This window comes from Rutidosis leptorrhynchoides, chromosome 2, assembly GCF_046630445.1.
Source record: "Rutidosis leptorrhynchoides isolate AG116_Rl617_1_P2 chromosome 2, CSIRO_AGI_Rlap_v1, whole genome shotgun sequence".
Lineage (NCBI taxonomy): Eukaryota > Viridiplantae > Streptophyta > Magnoliopsida > Asterales > Asteraceae > Rutidosis > Rutidosis leptorrhynchoides.
The window spans coordinates 12,784,001-12,806,417 of NC_092334.1; the positions used below are offsets into that span (position 1 = coordinate 12,784,001).

General features: G+C 34.2%; 5 protein-coding genes and 1 long non-coding RNA gene across 7 annotated transcripts; 2 read left to right on the plus strand and 4 right to left on the minus strand.

The window, feature by feature from the left end:
* Nucleotides 1-3,148: 3,148 nt before the first annotated feature.
* Nucleotides 3,149-4,224, plus strand: LOC139890566 (F-box protein At2g02240-like). The gene is made up of 4 exons (XM_071873446.1): nt 3,149-3,198; nt 3,282-3,356; nt 3,457-3,569; nt 3,676-4,224. The coding sequence occupies exons 1-4, from the start codon at nt 3,190-3,192 to the stop codon at nt 4,079-4,081; spliced, it is 603 nt and encodes a 200-aa protein (XP_071729547.1). The 5' UTR covers nt 3,149-3,189; the 3' UTR covers nt 4,082-4,224.
* Nucleotides 4,175-6,270, minus strand: LOC139890567 (uncharacterized). 2 transcript variants are annotated; one of them, XR_011773370.1, is made up of 4 exons: nt 6,180-6,270; nt 5,903-6,015; nt 4,847-5,252; nt 4,175-4,648 (listed from the first exon to the last, which is right to left on the minus strand). It is a non-coding gene; the product is annotated as an uncharacterized lncRNA (long non-coding RNA). The 2 variants fall into 2 exon arrangements; XR_011773369.1 differs by lacking the exon at nt 4,175-4,648 and having other exon boundaries at nt 4,694-5,252.
* Nucleotides 6,271-6,439: 169 nt separating this feature from the next.
* LOC139887611 (probable serine/threonine-protein kinase PBL28) lies at nt 6,440-21,492 on the minus strand. The gene is made up of 5 exons (XM_071870688.1): nt 20,490-21,492; nt 19,304-20,224; nt 8,326-8,950; nt 7,985-8,052; nt 6,440-7,360 (listed from the first exon to the last, which is right to left on the minus strand). The coding sequence occupies exons 3-5, from the start codon at nt 8,558-8,560 to the stop codon at nt 6,440-6,442; spliced, it is 1,224 nt and encodes a 407-aa protein (XP_071726789.1). The 5' UTR covers nt 8,561-8,950; nt 19,304-20,224; nt 20,490-21,492.
* On the plus strand, nt 9,826-12,384 carry LOC139887612 (protein FAR1-RELATED SEQUENCE 5-like). The gene is made up of 5 exons (XM_071870689.1): nt 9,826-9,973; nt 10,447-11,008; nt 11,108-11,255; nt 11,313-11,882; nt 11,989-12,384. Exons 1-5 carry the CDS (start codon nt 9,826-9,828, stop codon nt 12,382-12,384), a joined length of 1,824 nt encoding a protein of 607 aa, XP_071726790.1.
* On the minus strand, nt 16,809-20,182 carry LOC139887613 (probable receptor-like protein kinase At5g59700). Its single transcript, XM_071870690.1, has 4 exons — nt 19,304-20,182; nt 18,620-18,725; nt 17,020-17,067; nt 16,809-16,867 (listed from the first exon to the last, which is right to left on the minus strand). Exons 1-4 carry the CDS (start codon nt 20,180-20,182, stop codon nt 16,809-16,811), a joined length of 1,092 nt encoding a protein of 363 aa, XP_071726791.1.
* Nucleotides 20,527-21,402, minus strand: LOC139887614 (probable receptor-like protein kinase At2g23200). The gene has a single exon (XM_071870691.1). The coding sequence runs from the start codon at nt 21,400-21,402 to the stop codon at nt 20,527-20,529; it is 876 nt and encodes a 291-aa protein (XP_071726792.1).
* Nucleotides 21,493-22,417: the final 925 nt, after the last annotated feature.

A 22,417-nucleotide genomic window follows, 5' to 3' on the forward strand; every position in this document is an offset into this window, starting at 1 on the left:
GTTCTTGCATACAGTTCTATGAAAGGACCCGATCGACGTTCTTTGGACGCATATGAAAAAATCGCATACCAGTGTTTGTCAGAATCTGAATGTTCGCGTCCGACACTAGAACACATCATTCACTCCCTTAATAGAGCATTAACCTTTCAAGTAAGTCATCTTTTAAAATTCAAATATTCTTCTTTCACACCAATATTTGGACAAATTATCCGTTTGTTTTTGCTTGCTAGCATCTAATAAATATAGTATACTTACAACAATCTTCGCTTACCGTAAGACATGCACCACATTCATTTCATGCAGGAAAAAACCTTGGAGCTTTTGAAGATTCAATTTAGTGACATAAAGGCGGCCACCAATAATTTTACTGAAACATATATTGGAAAAGGCGGATATGGAGTGGTGTACAGAGCAGAACTCGATGTTTTTGATAAAACACACCGTAGAAAACGCACCGTAGCTATTAAACGCATTCCGGGGAGAAAAAGTGAGCTACGGAACACAGGGTTCTTTGCCGAACTTGAAATAATTTCTAGATGTGAGCATCCCAACATAATCTCTCTTCTTGGATTTTGTTTTAAGGATTCTGAAAGTATCCTCATTTCTGAGTATGCTCCTAATGGAAGTCTGGATGATTATTTGGAAAAGGGCAAACTGAGTAAGCTTCCATGGGCTCGACGTTTAAAGATGTGCCTTGATATTGCATACGGACTAAACTACCTTCACACACCTGAACCTGCCAAAAAATGTATAATACACCGTGATATCAAAAGTGGAAATATTTTGCTGGGCGAGAATTTAGAGGTCAAGATTACTGATTTTGGGCTCTCAATCTTTCATCCTAAGAATCGCCCGTCCAGCACTATCAACACAGAACATTGTGCAGGCACACATGTGTATCTAGATCCAGAATATCAGGAAGGTAAGTTGAAGACAGAATCTGATATATACTCCTTTGGAGTGGTATTATTTGAAATCCTTTCAGGAAAGTTAGCCTATGATCGAATTTACACCAAGGAAAATGGGAATGGGATCGCACCCGTCGCACGGCAGCGATTTAAAGATAGAAAGTTAATGGAAATGGTAGATGTTAAAATGATGGAAGAAGCTCAGGAACTTGGTTCTACACCGAGTCAAGATTCTTTGAATGAATTTTTTAAAGTCGCATGTAAATGTGTCGCGGAAGCTCAAGCCGACCGTCCAAAAATGAAACAAGTCATCGACGGACTTAAGAAAGCTATAGATTTTCAAGTAAGTTCATGTTTTATTAAATTACATCATACAGACCACTCTCAATCTGAGAACCACTCACAATCTGTGTGTAGACTGAGTGGTGAGTATGTGTGCAGATTGAGTAGACCGAGAGGTAAGTCTCTGTATAGACTGAGTCGTGCGTCTTTGTGCAAACTAAGAACCATTCTCATGTCTTTGTGCAGACTGAAAACAGCTCTCAATCTATGTGCTACTATATTGTTTGATTTATACACAAAATCTAAACCGGAATGTTCTTATAAAATAAAATGGTAACGATGCAGGAGGCTAGTAGACGAGAGGCCAAATTGCCTAAAAACTATCAACAGATACTTGAGTATTCCGAGTCCCCTGAGGTTTACTCCCCAATGGAAAAAAAAGATATCTACACCAAACTTTTAAAAGGAATTCTCCTTCAGGAGGGAAAACTGGTACTTCACATATTTCCATATGTTATGTCTTTATTCTCATTCTTTTATCTTAATTATTATTATAAGGTGTTTGGAATTGCTTTCTTTTAAGCGGTTTTCTGCTTAATATCTAAGCAGATGGCAACATGCTTATTTTTTAGTACTTATAAGAAATACTACTTCCTAAGCTTTTTTTTTTTTTTTTTTTTTTCTAAAAAAAAAATGTTTGTTTTTACTTATCTGCTGTAAAAATATGCAATAAGTAGATAAGTAGTTAAAATAAGCAATTATAAACACACCCTAAATGACCTTAAGTTAAAAAATATTAATGCAAGTAAAACAAATATTGTGAAGAAGTCCAAACTTTTACACATAATAAAAGTTGGAATTTGTTTAACTTGTTGTATGTGACAGTGGTACTCAATAGGTGGTAATGGAGAAAGAAATGAGATGATTTCAGCGAGAATGTTTTCATACAAAAACCGTTGGTCACATAGGTGGAGATCTATTGAAGAATCAAGGTTTTTCTCTCTTTATCTAAGTGTTACTCCCAAATTTGAACAAGACAGGGGTGTGAGGGAAAATGAAACCATAGAACTAAGTAAATTTAATTTACAAATAGATGAGTGTCAAAATAAAATCAAACAAAGTTCAACAATGTTGCAATGTACTGTATTATTATTTAATTAGTTGATTTCTTTATTTTAAAAACTGCAATTTAGATGAGTTCATTCAGAATAGTAACAAGATTGGGCCCTTTAAAATTAAGAAATATATGTCTCAGTTTTCTTGACAAAATGTTGATAGAATGTAAACTGTGAAGTTGAGCTCTATCTTGTCAAATAGATTATAAATATGTCATTTATATTTGGTTGTCCAGTATCATTGAATAGAAATGAATAGAAATAGAAATAGGCACATATAAACTTCAACTGATGGTATGTGTTATAATATACTATTTGTGCAGGTTTGAGAAAGTAGCAGAGTTGTTAGATATTTCAAATCTAAATATCCAAATCAAGATAAGTTCTCAGCTTTTATTACCAGGCGTGGATTACAGCGTTCATCTTGTCTTCAAATTTTGCTGTCCAAGAAAATCTCATGGTAAACGGATGTATGTGAACCTCAAGTACACAATGGGTAACGAAAACTTAAATGCATTCTTTGCTACATGGAGAGAAGATGGGTGGTTGATGATTGAATTATGTCGGTTCTCAAATCCCAACAAGGAAACAGTTATAGAGGTTTTACTGAAGAGCTTTTCACGTTGTTATTGTGATAGCCGTGCCATCTATATTGAAGGCATTGAGTTTCAAGCCGTTGACGAGGCAAGTTTGGATATACTTTTTTAATTTTCTTTCTAAATTATACAGCGTACTATTAACTTGTTTTATACTAATACAGAGTATATTTTAGAGGACCTCTACGTGGTTAATTATTAGCTAAAAGTCTCACGGTGTTACATCTTTAATCTTTTATGCAGGTGAAACAAGAAGAAATCCAACAAATCTTGGTATCAAAGTCAGAAATGGATAAGGTGCAACAATTGCCAAGTAACTGCATAAGCAAAGGATTATCCTTATTTAAGTATACGAAAATGAAATTATCCCTTTTGTGCAGGTGAAACAAGAAGAAATTGAGAAGTCTGATGAAACCCAGCAACCAAACTTAAATTCCAACTCAGAAATGACTATGGTGCGATTGTTGCTAATAATAATTTATATATAAAATAAATGTAAGAATCTTTTTTATGCTTTAGACTGATGATTAATTATGTTAATTCTTTGATGACCAGTTACCAGCAAGTGAAATGTCAAGTATGAGACAAGAAGTTCATGCAAAACAGTGGGTTCTCTACAACTATTCTAATGTAAAGCTTGTTTATTCAAACAGCTCCTCGGGTTCCAGGTTAATGTTATTGCCTTCTCATCCAAACCCTTTTGGCGTTGTTGTAAACAGTAAACTAATGTGTGTTTACATGCACTAAATAAAACATGATATATCATATATGCAGATTTGAAGGAATGGAGCTTCTACGTCAGTCGGCATATTGTATCAACTGGATGATCAGTAGTCAAAAGGTTTCTCCTGATAAAGATAACGTTTGTTACCTTGTGTTCAAGCTGTCAGAAAATTGCCGCGGGCTACATTGTCCCGTGATAGTACGAAATCGATATCGCTGGAAAAGTAAAGAAACGATCTATTTTAGATACCCAGATCCATGGAATGTGCATGAAACTGATCGAGTTCCGAAGGAGAGGAATGATGGATGGATGGAAGTTATTGTGTGGATATACAACTCCTCTAATTATAAGCTTTGTAATGATTCACTCCATGTGAACTTAAAACTCATAAGTTACGAAGGAACTATGTCTGGCCTTATTATACGCGGCCTCGAGTTTCGACCAATGGAAGAATAGATGATTACAGACTGTTCATGTTGGAGTATACTCTTAATAGTTATTGTTATACAACAACGAATAAATAATTACAGAAATGTTGTATCTTGAAAGTTTGTTATAGAACTCTTAAAATTATTATTTGGCAATTTAAAAGAAGGGTAGACTGCAAACTAAATGAAAATAAATTTAGGTAGATGTACATGGTGTTTAATCAGTTATGACATTGTTGTAATAAATTTAATTAGGTAGATGTATGTTAGTTACCCGTTTCAGTTGTTATTTCAGTTGATGGTTGCGTGAGTAGAAAAATAAACCGGGTGTGTTGTTAATTCACAGCTGCGGGAGTGGAAATACAAACCGTCATATAAGGGTCCATAAGAATGTTGCCGGATTAGTACTCTAAATCACTCTGAAACCTCCGCAACGTCGTGTTGACCATTCTCGTATTCGACTTCACGGATTAGTAAACTAAATCACTCTGTGGCTTGTGTGGATAATACTATGTCGTCTCATATGGGTCACAAAGTTCTATAAATCGCCACATCAGGTCTCTCTTTCAACTAATATAACTCTCCAAAACAGAGTCTGCAAGGACGATTATTGTTTAATAACCAACAAATATACTGAAATTGCAAAATAATGTTAGCAACATTTATTTATCTGACATTTTGGTAGAACACTTCTGTAACCAATTTTCATGATACAACAGTTATGTAACCATTTAGTCATTGATATACAACGATGACTATTTAGAGTAAACTACAATAACAGTTCCGTATATACCTATTCTTTCATTGGACGAAACTCGAGACCGCCTAAAATAAGGCCAGACATAGTTCCTTCGTAACTTGTGAGTTTCAGCTTCACATGGAGTGAATCGTTACGAAGCTTATAATTTGAGTTGTAAATCCAGACAATAACCTCCATCCATCCATCTCTCCTTTCCTTTGGAAGTCGATCCGTTTCATGTACATTCCATGGATCTGGGTATCGAAAATAAATAGTTTCTTTACTTTTCCAACGGTCTTGATTTCGTACAATCACAGGACAATGTAGCCCGCGACAATTTTCTGAAAGCTTGAACACAAGGTAACACACATGATCTTTATTAGGTGAAACCTTTTGACTACCGATCTTCCACTTCATGCTATATGCTGATTGTCATCGTAAAAGCTTTATCCCTTCAAATCTACAAATATCAGACATATCACGTTTTACATACTGCACATTAGCACACATTAAATAAATATACACACTACAACAAATTTGCTAATTACCCACGCATAAATTTACACACTTTTAAAAAATGCGTACTTTTTTGTAAAATTCCTCACACTTGTAAATGTATTATATTTATAAGTGTAGAATATCGTTATAGTTTCACACATAGAAGTGTAGGAAAAAAAGTTCACACTAATTTGTGTGTATAATCATAAATATAACCACACTTAAGAGTGTTAAGTTAATTTTGTCACACTAGATTTGTTCACGCTCCCCCTTGTGTGAAGAAATGAGGTGTAACAAATTTACTCACATTTTTAAATGTGATTAAATTTTTGTTTGTACACACTAATAAGGGTGAACAAACTTTTTCTAAAATTTTATGTGTCAAAATTAAATAACATTCAACATTTATAAATGTAGCAAACTTATACATATTTATAAGTGTGAGGAATTTGACAAAAAGCTCACATTTTCCTACAAGTGTGTAAAAATATGAGCGAACAATTGATAAATTTGTAGTGACACAAGAATATGATTTCAGATTACAAAACTCCAAGTTTTGTGACCAAGTTCCTACTAATTGAGGATGTGCATAAATACAAACAGCAGATTAACCTGGTTCGGGATGAGCTGTTTGAATAAACAAGCTTTACATTAGAATAATCGTAGAGAATCCACTTTTTTGCAAGAACCTCTTGTCTCATACTTGCCATGTCAGTTGCAGGGAACTGTTTATCAAAGAAGTAACATAAATTAATTATCAAAAGCATAAAAAATTAAAAAAATAAAATTAAGTGATAGCAGTTTAAGAAATACAAGACATATTTTGCCCTTGTCAACATTTTTTATGATTTTAAATGTAGATTCTCATTAGCAATAGCAATTATCTCACCTTAGTCATTTCTGAGTTGGGTTTTAAGATTGGTTGCTGTATTTCGCCAGACTTATCAATTTCTTGTTTCACCTGCATAGAAGGAATACTTGGTCCCCTTTCTATTTTTAAATCAATATACTATCATTTTGTTGTGAAACCATAAAAATATTGTAAAACAAAAAAAAGAATTAGATAGAATAAGTATGACGAACTACTTGATATTGTTGACATACAAAACAGAGTGTATTCAATACGATACGTACAATTTGATTTGAGTATCACTGCTTTAAGATAAAGATTACGTATTCAACACTTTGATAACTTACTTGCAATTCCAATGCGTGTTGAAGCTGTACTACCACCTCGGATGCTGTAGGCCGTTTGTCTCTGTCATCGTGTAAGCAGTTAAAGGCAATCGTTGTGAACGTAACCAATGACTTCCATACAATTTGTTCTCTTATACGTTTAAACACCAACTTATCCGGTCTATCGACTTCAAACTGGCCTTCGAACAAACTGTCTAAAGACTGCCCGCGAACTGTGCACGCCAATCTCCCACACAAAAGCTCAAATAATATCACACCAAAACAGTAAATGTCACAACAGCCAGGAAAGCCTCCAATTTCATCATCAGTGTAGCGAATGTTGTGATTATTTGGATATATTATGGACACATCAAATCCACAAATCTTTGCTTTCCAACCTCCAGTTAGTAAGATATTGGAACTTTTTAGGTCTCTATGAATCACTACATCTTGTCCCTCACCACTTCCATGGAGAAACTTTAATCCATTGCCGATATCAATGCCTATCTTTAGTCGTTTGGTCCATGTAAGCGTAGCATTGCCCACGTGCATATCGAGACTTTGGTTAATTGCATTCTCATAAACAATGAAGTTTTCATTCATTTTCTTGCAATAGCCTACGAGCCCAATGACATTCTCATGTTTATGCTTGAAAGGAATTTCAAACTCTCTCCAACTACCAGGTGTTTCTTGAAAAAATTTGCTCATCCGCTTTATGATAACAGACTTAGTTTCATTACCGTATCGAACTTCTCCATCGTACATACCATATCCCTTTTCTATATTGCAGTTGGTATTATTGAAGTTTTCTCCCCCCAAACTTATGTCTTCAAGTGGAATTTCCAGCGTGTTTTTGCGGTTTTTCTGTGAATCATGACACATTTTTTCTCTACTCTTGATGATGATATGAAAAAAGAAAATAGTTTGATGTGTCTTCGAGTATATGCATAAACATATCTCTACCAACTCTAAAAAGGTAAAAGGTAGAAGGTTTTCCATGTTCGGGTTACCCGGGAGGGCGAGTAACCCGAAACCATACACTGATGTATGCAGCCCATCATGATTAATCCCTGGCTGTTTCCAACCATTCCCTGGCCACCACAAAATATTCGTCGTATATATGATTCGAACCTGAGACCTCTTGTAGGAACTAATGGCCCAAACCACTGGGCTATCTTGTGATGGTTTCTAGCTACCAATTCTATTGGTAGAGTAGGTAATCGAATATTAACTAAAAGTAACTTATACTTTTTAAAAAAAATTCTTTGTATCGAAGATTAACTATTATTAGTAACTAAAAGACAGTGACTCTTTTAATAGAAAAATGGTAGAGATATTTGATGATATTATTTAATAATTAAGTATCTTCTTAATAAAAACATTAGTATGTAGAAGTACTTGATTGATATTAATTCAAGGTATGTTGTACTTTTTTAAAATTTTCTCTTGGTATTGGAGATCCTCTAGGATGAAGCATATGAAAAGAAAAAATGTTGTAATTTAGGAAAATGGACTTACTTGAAGATCTATAGCTTTCTTAAGTCCATTGATGACTTCTTCCATTTTTGGACGATCGGCTTGAGCTTCTGCCAAACATTTACATGCGATTTTGAAAAATTCAGTCAAAGAATCTTGACTTGGTCCTATTATTATTGTAGAACAAAGTTCGTGAGCTTCCTCCATGATCTTAATATCTACCATTTCCATTAATTTTCCATCTTTAAAGCGCTGCCGTGCTACAGCTGCGATCCCATTACCATTTTCCTTGGTGTAAATTCGATCATAGGCTAACTTCCCCAATAGGATTTCAAATAAAACAACACCAAACGAGTATATATCAGATTCTATTTTCAATTTACCTTCCTTATATTCTGGATCTAGATAAACATGTGTGCCTGCACAATGTTCTGTGTTGATAGTCCTGGACGGGTGATTTTTAGGGTGAAAGATTGAGAGCCCAAAATCAGCAATCTTGACCTCCAAATTCTCGCCCAACAGAATATTTCCACTTTTGATATCGCGGTGTATTATACATGTTTTGTCGTCATCGGATGTGTGAAGGTAACTTACTCCGTACGCAATATCAAGACACATCTTTAAACGTCGAGCCCATGGAAGTTTATTCAGTTTGCCCTTTTCCACAAAATCATCAAGGCTTCCGTTTGCACCGTACTCAAAAACAAGAATATTTTCAGAATCTTCAAAACAGAATCCAAGAAGAGAGATTATGTTGGGATGCTCACATCTAGAAGCTATTTCAAGTTCGGCTAGGAACCCTCTGTTTCCTAGCTCACTATTTTTTCTCGGATCGCGTTTTATAGCTACGGTGCGTTATTGTATACTGTGGTGCTTTTTATCAAAAACATCGAGTTCTGCTCTGTACACCACCCCGTATCCACCTTCTCCAATATATGTCTCGGTAAAATCTTTGGTGGCCGCCTTTATGTCACTTAGTTGAATCTTCAAACGCTCCAAGGTTTCTTCCTGCAGGTAATGTAAGTTGTGCATGTGTAGCAGAGAGTGTTGTATACTCTGTGTGTGTGTGTGTGTGTTTTAATCAAGAGGGAAGTAAATTTTAGGAAGGAAGGGGGATGTAATTTTTTTTTTTCTTCTTCAGAAAAAGTTCATAAACAAGATCAAACATTAAGATCAGGTTAAAATATGAACATTTAAAAAAGACACTTTGTGATGAATGTTATTAATTTGACCAGAAAACGCTTGAAGAAAAACATTCATCACCACGATGATTGTTATACCTAACGTCATCAGGAATAACATTCATTGTGATGAATGTTATTCTTCGAGCATTTTCTAGTCAAAATAATACTGTAACATTCATCACTAAGTGTCTTTTTCAAATGTTCATATTTTCACCTGATCTTGACATTCATAACTAACTTTTTTTTTTAAAAGAAAAAATTTACTTCCCTCTTCCTTAAAAAAATTCACTTCCCTCTTGATTAGCCACCTATATAATATGTATATATATATATCTGTATATATATATATATGTGTGTATATATATATATATATATATATATATATATATATATACATAATTATATGTATGTATGTATAGATAAATGTTCAATACAGAACCAACTATTTCTACAGAACCTACAGAACCAAATATCCAAGGGGCAAATTAGTAATTATATAAATAATATTACAAATGGAAAATACAAAAAAACTAATTATTTGAATACATGAATGGAAGTTACGTGTTCCCACCCATCAATCTCAAGTTACAGTTTCCTTATTCAAATCATTTTATCAAACATTCATTCCAATTAACTTTCAAATGTGTCGTTCATCTTTCTGAAATTCAGTATTATTTCCATCTTAATATAATAAACAAAATGGACAACTCTCAAGAGTATGAAGTCGTGAATGACAACCTAATTGAAGGCGTAAATTTCAACAAAAGTGAAATTCAAAATAATGATGGAGAGTACAATATTCCACTTGATCCTATTATAGAAGATGATATATGGATGGAAGATGCAGGTTATTTTAGTATCACTTGATCTTTATAAACCACAATTTAATCGTATTTATATCATGTTGTTTCTAGTCTATTTTAGTTTTTTTTTTATGTATGGTGGAAACATGAATGTGGAAACGTGAATCGATTTATACAAGTTATTTGGGTCTTAATGGTGTTTCCACTTGATGGAACACAAAAGTGTGTATAAAGGTATTCTTCATGACGTTCACATTTTACACTTCGACGTACACAATGCTCATATCGTTCACATTGCTCACTTTGTTTACGTTTGTCCGATGTGTAACGCTAAATAGTCTGTGTTTCATGGATTGAACTACACTTTGCATATCTAGACTCTTTAATGCCTGATGCGATATTGTTGTTTTTTAGATTTCTAATGTATTACAGTATCTTTCATTTATGAAGCTTTATCAAATTCAATGTATTTGTTCACATTGTAATTTCACACAAATAAATCACTACTATTTTACAGGTGGTTCAAGCTCACGTGGTGTATTGTATACACCTAACGGGAGTCGTTATTACATACCTGAGGTACCTCTAACGTATAAACCGGTGGAGGGAACCATATGGGATTCTTATGATGAAGCAAGAGCTATGTACGAAGCATACGCGGATAAAGCTGGGTTCACCGTAAGAAAATCATTAAAGAAACGGAATAAGGGCGATGTATCACATAGATATCTTTTGTGCAGTAAGGAGGGTAAACCAAGAACGAAAAAATCAGTCGATACCTTGCAAAAAGATAAACATAATATACAAGATACAAGTCTGGAGCAGAATGTAAAGAAGCCGGAACGAGCAAAACGTAACTCAAACATCAAAGTTACAGACTGCAAAGCCAGAATCAAGCTAAAGCTTATCAAGGGTACCAACCAGTGGGTTTTTTATGGATTTGAAGAATGTCACAATCACCCACTAGATGAAGAAGAAGACAAGCATCTTTCTCGTTCACAAAGACAGTTGGAGTTTGAAGACCAACTATTTATTCTAACGGTTGGGATGAATAACATCGGACCAACCAAGGCGTATCGGTTGCGTTCTTGTTTAAAAGGATGATATGATAAAGTCAGAGGGACCGATGTTGACTATAAGAATTTTAAGAGAGATGTGAACATTTTTATTGGGGATAGGGATGCACAAATGTTGATAAACAAGTTCGCCAAGAGGAAGCTAAACAACCCTGAATTATCTTATGAGTACAAAACCGAAGAAGACGAGCTTATCGGTTTTTTTTGGGCTGATGAGACTTCCAAATGTAACTACAAAGAATTTGGTGACGTACTAGCATTTGATGCCACGTATCGAACTAACATGTAATATCACTAATACTGTTAGGTATGTGGTGAGTTATTGGAAAACACTGATTTGAGGAGGCGTATACACAAGATCGTGTGGGATGTTTGGTTAACAAATGAAAAGTTTGAGACCAGATGGACGTCATTAATTGAAGAGTTTAATCTCCAAGACAACTCCTGGCTAGCTGACATGTTCAAAATACGCGACAGATGGGTACCTGGATACTTTTCCCATTTGCCTATGTGTTGCATAATGAAGACCACATCTAGGGCAGAGAGTGCCAATCATTTTTTTCACATTTTTACTGACCCTGGTCATACACTCGTCCAGTTTATGATTTGTTTCGAGTCTGCAATGGAGAAACAACGCCATATGCACCAAGTTTTGGACTATCAAACCAAGAAAGTGGAGCCTTCGTTGGTTACTCAGCTTAGTATTGAGGTGCATGCATCAACTGTATATACTCTAGCCATATTTTGGAAGGTTCAGAAGGAAATATATAGATCAGTCTGGTTTTGTTCACAAAGGGTCATTTCTTCGGACGATTTTCGTGAAGTATCTGAGATAAGAGACGTCAACCAGAAGACTAAAGTTGTGTCTAGACATGAGGTAACTATTAACAAGTTTTTGTGTTTTAATATTGACATAGTTGCGAACAGTTAAATGATTGATGTTACTTATTAAGATGTTTCACTATTTTTTTTTTTAATATCAGGTTGTACAAAATAAATTGGAGGATACCATTTCTTGCAGTTGCAATCATTTTGGTCGACATGGGTGGCTATGTCGTCACATATTTTGTGTATTCAAAAGTAATCAAGTTGAAGAAATCCCTCAACAATACATTAAGAGGCGATGGTGTAAAGACACACTACCCAAAGATTTACTTGACAAACGACATAGATATGGAATGGAAACTGGTGAGAATACAAAGTTGTGCACGTCTATAATTAACGATGTTGAGGTAATAGTAAGCAGGTTGAGGAATGACCCTCAGAAACTATCTGATTTTGCGGCGAAGATTAAACAGTTCAAAGTCGAGGTTTTGCAAAACCAACCAGACCAATCTGCACATAAAAACAAACAAGACGTTATGAGTTGTTGGGAGTAACAGAACCTGATGAAGTTCTAGTTAGGCCTCCCACAAATGTCAAGACTAAAGGATCCGGACGTCCACGAAAAAGATTTGCAGCTCCAGATGAGAAGCATGTTAAAAAAACGAAACGGCTAATGAGACTATGCAAAAAGTGTGGGATAAGACAAGATACACACGACTCTCGTAATTGTGACAGAGAAAGAAAAGATGCTTAAAATGAAACGAAATAAAGCGCATGCTGGCATTACTATTGATGGATAGTGACCTTTTCACTTTCACTTATAACATTTCGTTATGTTTTTATTTCGTTTAGTTTGTATTTGCAAGGCAGAGATATTTTCCAACTATACTTGGTATCGTTTTATTACAAGTTTGTTTGCAGATCTGTATTAGATATTAAATGTTTCCATTTAAACAATTTGTTCACTTTTGTTACCATAACTAGCATACAATTACACAACATGAACAATAGGGTGCTCTCATGTATGCAATGCGATTCCAGTTTGTTTTTCACCATGAATTATGTAACTTTAACATTAAGGTGATGTACCATAACCCTATCTGATAGTGATCACTTTTGCGCACATTAGTTGACATGATTACATTACCACAACATGACTAAAATTCATTTGTCATGTGCACTGTAACATTCGCTTTGGTAGCAACATAGTCAGTTTGTTCACCACTTCAATTGTGCACAATGAACTTTGAGATCATTTACACATTACTTGACATGAAATCACATTGCCAACCACAAAGACAAGCAATTAATCTATAAAATAATGCAATACAATAACCCAAAATGCTTAAAATTCATCAATCTTAGTGCATAAAACTGCAACTTAAAATCCAAAACATAAAACACTAAAATACCAACAGATGGTCATTTATCAATTTTCTAATTCTTTTTAACACTCTTCTTTTGAGCTCTTTTTGTATTCCTTTTAGCGATCTTCTTTTGGGCACTTTTTGTATTCCTTTTAGCAATCTCGTTTTTAGCTTTCATATCACACTCATATGAACACGCATGAAAATCGACTAGATTTCTTTGTTGGTTGTGCTCTGACAAAAGTAACTTGATCATATACTTTTTCCTTAACCTGTTCAATTGTGACTTTTGTTTTCGATTGTTAACAGCCAAGCCACAGTCCCAACTAGTAAACGATTGTCCAAAGTACGACTCCATGTGCCGCATTACAAAAACACCACAATCTACTGTATTGTTTTTGGTAGACCACTTCAAAGGAACTCTAACAATACCAGCAGCTTCCATATGCTTTGCTTTAATATGATCGATAGAATACAAATATTCTACAAATAGGTTTTTCTGAAATTACAAACACACAAGCGCAACAACAAAATGTTGATGTTAGAATATATCATCAGACCCAAATTAACCGAAAATACAGTATTAGACAGAAAGTACGTTTATGATATACATTCCCCAATGTATCCCAAAAAAACATTTTGTATTTCCCACCACTGATATCTATGTTTATTTATATTCTTAATCAACATAAATTCAAAATCATATCATCAAATGAAAGCTCATCTTTATATGTATGTCACGTTTTTACGAAACTCACCATCTTACAGGGAACTCCATGGTATTGAGCATCTGTTGTATCCAAGCTATGCATGTTATCTATTATTTCTATCCGATTATGCATCAAATTGAAACATATTAAATAAAAATGTTCTTCCTGGATAACTGGGAAAAAAACCTGCATGTAAACATATTAGTGTAATATTTTTTTCCGTTCAAACATCAATTAGTGAACTAATAATATAAACCAAACCACTTACAATATCCACATTTTTAACAGATCGCCGAATAATATCACCCTTCACAACTTCGTTGATATTAGATACGAACATTTTAAATCTATCCCCATTAGATATTGTTTTGGCAAGCATTCCTTCCTTATATACAAAATAAAACAAAACTTGTGCATACTTCATTTCCAGCTTCAAAAAAAAAAAAAAATTACTAACAGAAATTCTTACCATTATTCCCGTATGGAAAAATAGTCTTCGGCATGTATCTCGGCCCCGATTTTTTTCTTCAATGTTTAGCAACGCTGACCAACAATCTATAATGTGTGCACTTACCCATTGTCCGGAAATCAGGGTTTCAAAAATGTCTTGTATAGCTTCTACACCTTCTTTGGTTCTAAACACGATTTCCCTTGAAACATTTGTGAAGACGCCGACATTAGTTAACATGTTCATATTAAAATTCTAATTTAAAAAAAAAAAAAAACGATGACTATGTTTACATGAAATGTTCATTTCGTGCACAAACTTCTGAATGACATTATATAAAAAAATGACATTAAAGCCAACTACATTATAGTTATCAGTTCACTTACACATGACGCATTCCAGAATGTGCACGAATGTATTTCCATACTTCATTTTCTTCTTTTCTTATAGGTTCAGTTAAATTGACCATTCTAGGAGCAAATGGAGATCTTCCATAGTCAGAAATTTTTTCAACCTTTTTGTACGACCTTCTTGTGTGACGCCTATTGTTGGTTCATTTTCATTCTGTGTGCGAACATCATCAAAAGAATCTTCTGGTGGATATATTTCAACTTGTCTTATTTCAGTATCATTCATCTCTTGTGTAAGATCTAAGCTAAACGAAGGAACGCTCAAATCTCGTCCTTCTGCAATAACTTCTTTGTTCGACTTTCTCGCCAGAATTATGCCTTTATCTGTTGGTTCACTTGCATTCAATGGGTCAACTTCCACAGAAGATTCCTTGTGTTCACTTACATTGACTCGGTGAACACCCATTGAAGATTCCTTGCGTGGTGATGCTACAGAAAGTCTCATTTCAGCATCAATGAATAGTTGTGTAAGACCCAGGCTAAAGGACGGAACATCTTCCTTACTTTTTGTAATTTCGCTTGAATTTCTAGAATCCTTTTTAAAACTCCTCTCAATTTCCTCAATCTCAGAAATATTCTCCGTCCAATATGGACTTGCTGGTTCAAAATCATTCCCTGAAATATCTATACCTGCAGTTACATTACGCACAGTAGTCGACGGAGTCTCTAAACATGTGGTACCAGCATCTACCGGTGTTTGCATACCGTATGTATTTACCGCATCCGTATTTACCTCTGGATCACTAAGATCATGACAACCATCTTCATTTGTTGTGGCACGTATATCATTTGTTACATTCCCAAACATTTTTTTCATTTTCTCAGCCCAATATCGGACTTCTTTATTCATAGGAAACTTGTTAATAGCTTCTCTCATTATGGTCTCCATACTTGTCTTGTCACTCACAATATTGTCATAAAAACGCCTAATCTCGTCGACGTACAACTGCAAAATAAAACCCCATTATTTATATACATAAGAATGTTGACAAACGAAGATTGATCACAATTCGTTATCATTCAAATATAATTAATAAATATAGTGTTCATATACCTTTGTGCCAATAGAGTTTGAAACAATTAAAACACCATTGTTAACTTCATCATCACCAAGCTGAACCTTTTTTTAGGTGTTATTTGTTCAGTCAGATTAGGCTGCAATTCTCCCAAACCAAAACTTCCATTTCTGATCTCTGTATCTTCACGCTTCTTTAAACTTTTAAAACTCCATGATATCATTGCTGGTCTAACACGATTAACCTCCATTTGTGCACATTTTGTCGAATGCACATAAATCAGCTACATAATAATTATTAATTAAAAAATTTGGTACCCCCAAAAACCAATGTATTGTACAAATTACAAATATTTTCATATAATATAAACTTACAGTAAGGAGGGTTACAGATCCAGCAAAATAATTGCTAGGATCATCTCTCCGCCATCCAGATTTACAGTTCTTCAAACATTCACAAAGATATTCGCACCAATCTATAGTTTTTATAATTGTATCATTTCGTATATACTGTGAAATACCCAAAATGCATGCACCGCGCTTATGGCACCCACCCATGATGTTGGTAAATAACATCAAGAAATTCAGTTTAAAATTCCAGTCAGCTACATCTGATTCCATTATTTTTCGTTGAATCTGGGCAGGACTCATCTCATCTTTAGGGAACTGCTTCATCCATTCCTCCCATATAGAATCTTTTGATTTGCCTCTTTTTAATGAACTCAATGATACCCCACCAACTGGGACTCCTATCAGTTCATGGATTAATTGTTTGTTCACTTTTATAGCTTGCGAACCCAGTTCCATCTCTAGTACATTATCTTCAAAACTATCTACTGCATAGTATCCTATTTTCCCGGGTATTCGATTTATCTTAAAATTTCTCAACTGACCAAACCCCATTTCATTTATACACTTTTGTTGAGCTTCACTTAATGAAAGTATAGCATCATACAATGGTTTTGGAGACGTTCGTGTGCGGATAGAAGCATGTGAAATTACATCACCGACACTAGAATCTGATTTGTTCAACAGTGTGTTTTTTTTAACGCGCCACTAATGTTCCTTTTCTTACTTCCCCTATCACCTTCATAAATAAAATTAATTCAAATACATTACACAGTTAACATCAAAATATTTTGATGTTGACAACCTAAGCTATGTATTAATTGTCGATGATCAAAATATCATCGGCATTTGAAAAAGAAAGGAAAGATTATAATACAAAAAAAACCATACCTGATCCATCTTTATTCTTACCTTCTAACTCACTCATAACTTTTATACCTGCATTAAATTAATATTACGTTCAGACAAATCATGATCTTTAACACAAATAAACTATTTATGTAGTTGTGCTCTTATATTATATCAGCTCTTGTAACATCACATCCTTGTGAACATGTTCACTATTTTGTGCACATTACAACACAAACTAAATCTTTTGGAATATTTTATCATACAAACAAGTTCAATTAATTTGTCATGATTACGCTATGTGCACAATTGTTCACTTACAATTGGACACTGTATGCACAACATCTCAATGCATACAATGTGCACATCTTAGTTAACAAATACACGAATTTGAGCAGAATAACCGACAAACTAAATGTGTGGGGAAAGGTTATCATACAAATGGGATCAATTTGTTTGTAATGATTAGGTGCACAACTGTTCACTTAAAACTTAACGTTTTTATGCACAAAATCTTAATGTTTAAAATGTGCACACATTTGTGAACATGTTAACTATTTTGTTCACATTACAACACAAAATACAACGGTTGGAAATTTTATCTAAAAAAAATTATCTGTTACTTTGTCATGATTATGCTATGTGCACAATTGTTCACTTACAATTAGACGCTTTGTGCACAAGATCCAAATGCGTAAAATGTGCACATCAGAGTGAACAACTAGACTAATTTGTGCACATTAAAATACAAACTAAATCTGTAGGGAAATGATATCATACAAATGGGATTATTTTGTTTGTCATGCTATGTGCACAATTGTTCACTTACAGCATCACACTTTACGGACAAAAGGTATAAGTGAGAAACGTCCACACCTTTGTGAACAAGTAGATTAATTTGTGCACATTATAACACACACTAAATCTATGGGGAAAGTTTATCATACAAATGGGATCTATTGGTTTGTCATGATTAACCTAAGTGCACATTTGTGCTCTAACATCTTAACGATTTTTTCACAGAAGATAGACGTGTAAAACGTAGATCAATGAGTACACTATAATAAATATATCTTCATAATTTGTAAACTAATGTGCACATCAATACACAATACAAGGTTTAATTACTACATATCCAGTTATGCACACGTGTGCACAACAACATAAAAAAAAATTTAACAGTTAACACTATAACAAGTGTGCATTCCTTAATTTGTAAACCATTATGCACAACAAAACACAATATTAGGTTTTTTTACAAGTTAGCCAACTGTAAGCAGGGGTGCACAACAAAACCAAAAACAAGAAATTTGGCTTCAAGTGTGTCTCTTGTGCACAATGCAAGACTTTACTGCTTATATAGCTATTCGTCAACTGTTATTCCCTAATTCTTATTCCATTACAATATAATCGTGCAGCCAGTATAATTCATTGTGCACAAATTTGCAGAACCTACAATTTTAGCCTACTATTGACTCGATGTGTAACCCAAAACTCAAAATAACTCAATAAAATAGCATCAAAACTCCCTCAATTAGTGAATTACAGAGTGCTTTATGCACTAATAAACTATTAATTATATCGCTTCAAAATACAGAAAAGCAATTACTATAAATCTATACCTTATCACTTTAATCCCCACTTCGAATCGGTTCAGAAGTTTCTCCTTCAACTATAGCGGTCGCCAATATATTTTGAAACAAAGATTTTTTATCTGTTAGTTTTTTAATCAGATTCATGGTTGCTTCCTGATATATCGAAATCCCTAAAAACTGTCAGACGGTTTGGCGGAGTAGTTTTTAAACCGTTTTTAATTGTTAAATTGCGATATATTATTATTTAATATTGATAAAACTAATAACATCGTATGACATAATTACCCTTTTCCATTAGAAATAACGTTTCAGTTTAGAAGATTGATCACAACCTTTAAAAATTAAATCGTACGGTGCACATTAGTTCTGTATTTTATATATATTTTATTGGTTCTGTATTGAACCTTACCCTGTATGTATATATATATATATTATATATACATAATTATATGTATGTATGTATATATATATATACTGGTTTAAGGATGATAATTAATAAGTTTTCAGAAATTCGCCTCCTTTATACTTTGTCAAGCCTCTTCCCAAATGTTCAAGAATTTAAAAAAACAAATAATAGAACAGACTATATACCTTTCAGATTGTCAATAACAAATGCAAAACCAGTTTGGTTTTTTTATTGAAGTATATAGTTTTTTAATGTTAAAAGATATCTGACATTTAATTTGTAATGTCCAGCGAAACATATTTGAATGTCAAATGATGGGACTTACTTGAAACCTTAATGCTCTATTAAGGGAGTTGATGATGTGTTTCAGTGTTAGAGGCAAGATTATACTATATTCGAACAAACATCGGTATGCGATACGTTTTAATGCATTCAAAGAACGTCGAAAGGGTGCTATCATATAACTGTCTTCACGAACTTCTTCCATTATATTAGGATCTACCATAGACTGAAATGTTCCCTCTTCAAAGCAACTTTGTGTAATGCGTACAAGCTCCATTGAATTTTCCCGAGTGTTATATGGATCATAGGCCAACCTCCCACATAGGATCTCAAAAATCACCACCCCAAAAGAGTAAATTTCAGTTTCTCTCGGAGGCTTAATATATTCTGGGTAGAGCCTAAAGGTAGCAATCTTAGCATTCCATTTTTCGTCCAACAAAACATTTGTGCTCAGCATGCCCTGATGTATTTTTACTGTTCCGTCAGCGTCCATGTTTTCGTGAAAGTAGTCCAAACCTTGTGCAATATCTATGCATATTCTTATTCGTTGCATAAGATTTGTTTTTTCACTGATGCTTCCCAGATGATCAGCAAGACTTTTGTAAAGAGCGCATGATTCAAAGATAAGAATCATCTCATAACCTTCCAAACAAAATCCAAAAAGAGAGAGTATATTGGGATGCTTACGACCCCCAAACATTTTAACTTCTGCAATGAATTCTTTTGCTACTTGTTCGTAGTTTTTACTGATGTTGCGTTTTATAGTTACTGGGCCACACACCTTAATATTTTCACCTACATTTTTCCCTTCAGTTGTGAAGAAACTATTAACATCAGCATGGTTAACGTCTGCTTCGTACAACATATCATCTTTGTGTGAGCTGATGCAGTATCTTGAGGCAAAATTGTCGGTGGCCAACATTATATCACTGAGTGGAATCTTCAAGTATGCATACTCTTTCTCCTGTGTAATGATAACATAATTTATTTGCCCAGAAAATATTTATGTGCCTACGAGTCAATGCCAATTGGCACTGACTCTGCCTCCACAGACTGAGCTTAGTCTGGGGTATTCTAGCTCACACACACACACACACACACACACACACACACACACATATATATATATATATATATATATATATATATATATATATATATATATATATATATATATATATATATATATATATATTCTAGCTAAACTAAAATTAAAGCATTTCTCTTACAAGTCTTTCATGTGTTGAAATTAGGTCAGATGCATCCTCAAATCTTCCCACGATCAGATCCATACGGGGGGCTTTTCTTGACACAGCCATAAGCTAATTGTGAGAAAAGGGGAAGTGAAAGTCGATGCATTTGTTTCCTTAGATCAGGATTTATCATATCCTCCAGTTTTCCCTCTTCATAAAGACGTGTGGCGACTGAAACAAGAGATTCATCGTCTCCCATATGTGCTTTCCTCTCAAAGAGAACTTCAAACAATATTACGCCAAATGAGTAAGACACATGGGAAGGTGAACGAATGGCAACGTCATTATTTATTTCTATATGGATTATATCGTTTTTTTTGTTGTTGCTGCCTATATGGAATCCAAAACAAAATAACTTAGCTTCCCAATCTTTATTTAACAAAATCTTAGTGCTCTTGATATCTTGACTAAAGCCATGATATAAATGGCGTTCAATAACCTTATGAATGTATCTTAATGCATTTGCAGCACCTACACATATTTTCCATTTTTGGGACCACGTGAGGTTTGGATCACTTAGATATCTATCTAGACTTCCATTATCTTCGTATTTGAAAACCAGCATCATCTCAAGATTGTCATCACAAAACCCAACAAAAGACAAGATATTTGTATGATTAAGACAAGAGAGTGTGGCCATCTCTTTCAAAAACTCAAAATACCGTATCCCCGACGAAGGACGAAACCTCCTTATAACAACATCACTGTGTTCATTGGATCGGAGTTTTCCTTTGTGAACATCACCAATGCTACCTCGTTTAATGAGATTATCATCTGCAAAGTTGTTGGTAGCGGATACTATGTCATCAAACTTGATATGTAACTTAACAACTTTCTTCCTCAAATTCATCATTTGGTCATCGGACTTCATGTTCCGTAAAGAAGCCATAAGAGTTGAATAACTCATGCTAAGTACTTGGTAGGAGAAACAGTTCTCGTTTATGACTTTTTCTGTTTCTCAAATCGGATAAGATACAAAAAAAAAAAAAAAAAAAATGTCAATCACATTATTTTTGCCCATCACCGTTAAATCCCACAAGTCATAACATTTTCTCCTTTGCAAACTGTCTCCCAAATGCTCTTCTGCAATCTCTGTCACAGAGGGTCCTAAATCAGAAAGAAAAAAATCGACCCAAAACATCATTAACAGACAAAAAAATTCCCCTTAAACCATCGTTTATAATTAATCAAGTCTTGACCTTTTCAACATTCATTATTAATTATTCTTCTCATTTTCTAAAAAAAAATGTGTGTGATATGTGTTGGATAATCTCAAGAAATCTCTGTTTGCTACTGGTGTGTGATATATAATATGGATTATGATTCTGATGTGATCCTTACCTAACTATGTTAGAAAGTGAAGGTGGAACTACGCTGATGCCGAGATAGAGTTCGCCGGCGGTCAAGATGAGTTCACCGGAAGTTGAAGATAACGTTTATTACCAGTGGTGGACCTGAACCTCGGTATCTCATAAATACGATTTTTCCACCACAGATCTGACCTTTTCTTTTAATTGATGGTTTAATCGTTGGTTGTTTGGTTGTGTTTGGGAGATTTAAACGGCGGCCATAGTAATTGAATGATTTGGAGGTCATGACCTCCACCACAATGATTCCAGTGATTACCGGAGAAGATTACCTGAATTAATTGAGGGATTATATTGAAGCAATTAAAATTAGGGCTTTTAATTAAGCTGATAATGAAGAATTGAGGTCTGCACTTGGATATAATTATTAGGTATGAAGATTGATAGTTGCCAGATTTAAGCTTCTGAACTTTGATAAAGGATCGAAGTTAACATTTCCAGTGGAGTTACTTTTTTCAGCAGAGGCACTTTCCTCTAGTGGAGGTACAAAAATATTATTTAATTCAGGTTATATCTTCATTTTTTTAATAATATATT

What these genes read in the sequence shown, in the direction of transcription:
- LOC139887611 (XM_071870688.1), bottom strand. Translation starts at nt 8,560, where the DNA reads ATGTGTCTTGATATTGCGTACGGAGTAAGTTACCTTCACACATCCGAT. An exon ending in AGATCCAGAATATAAGGAAG is followed by an intron (nt 8,053 to 8,325) that starts GTAAATTGAAAA and finishes AATGTTTGGCAG; the next exon opens with AAGCTCAAGCCGATCGTCCA. An exon ending in AGAAAGCTATAGATCTTCAA is followed by an intron (nt 7,361 to 7,984) that starts GTAAGTCCATTT and finishes ATCATCATCAAG; the next exon opens with AGTAGAGAAAAAATGTGTCA.
- LOC139887614 (XM_071870691.1), bottom strand. Translation starts at nt 21,402, where the DNA reads ATGGCTTCTTTACGGAACATGAAGTCCGATGACCAAATGATGAATTTG.
- LOC139890566 (XM_071873446.1), top strand. An exon ending in CCAACTCAGAAATGACTATG is followed by an intron (nt 3,357 to 3,456) that starts GTGCGATTGTTG and finishes TTTGATGACCAG; the next exon opens with TTACCAGCAAGTGAAATGTC. An exon ending in AACAGCTCCTCGGGTTCCAG is followed by an intron (nt 3,570 to 3,675) that starts GTTAATGTTATT and finishes TCATATATGCAG; the next exon opens with ATTTGAAGGAATGGAGCTTC.
- LOC139887612 (XM_071870689.1), top strand. Translation starts at nt 9,826, where the DNA reads ATGGACAACTCTCAAGAGTATGAAGTCGTGAATGACAACCTAATTGAA. An exon ending in TATATGGATGGAAGATGCAG is followed by an intron (nt 9,974 to 10,446) that starts GTTATTTTAGTA and finishes ACTATTTTACAG; the next exon opens with GTGGTTCAAGCTCACGTGGT. An exon ending in ACTACAAAGAATTTGGTGAC is followed by an intron (nt 11,256 to 11,312) that starts GTACTAGCATTT and finishes TAATACTGTTAG; the next exon opens with GTATGTGGTGAGTTATTGGA.
- LOC139887613 (XM_071870690.1), bottom strand. Translation starts at nt 20,182, where the DNA reads ATGTTGGCCACCGACAATTTTGCCTCAAGATACTGCATCAGCTCACAC. An exon ending in ATAGAGCATTAAGGTTTCAA is followed by an intron (nt 18,726 to 19,303) that starts GTAAGTCCCATC and finishes TCGATATATCAG; the next exon opens with GAAGCAACCATGAATCTGAT. An exon ending in TAAGAATAAAGATGGATCAG is followed by an intron (nt 16,868 to 17,019) that starts GTATGGTTTTTT and finishes TTATTTATGAAG; the next exon opens with GTGATAGGGGAAGTAAGAAA.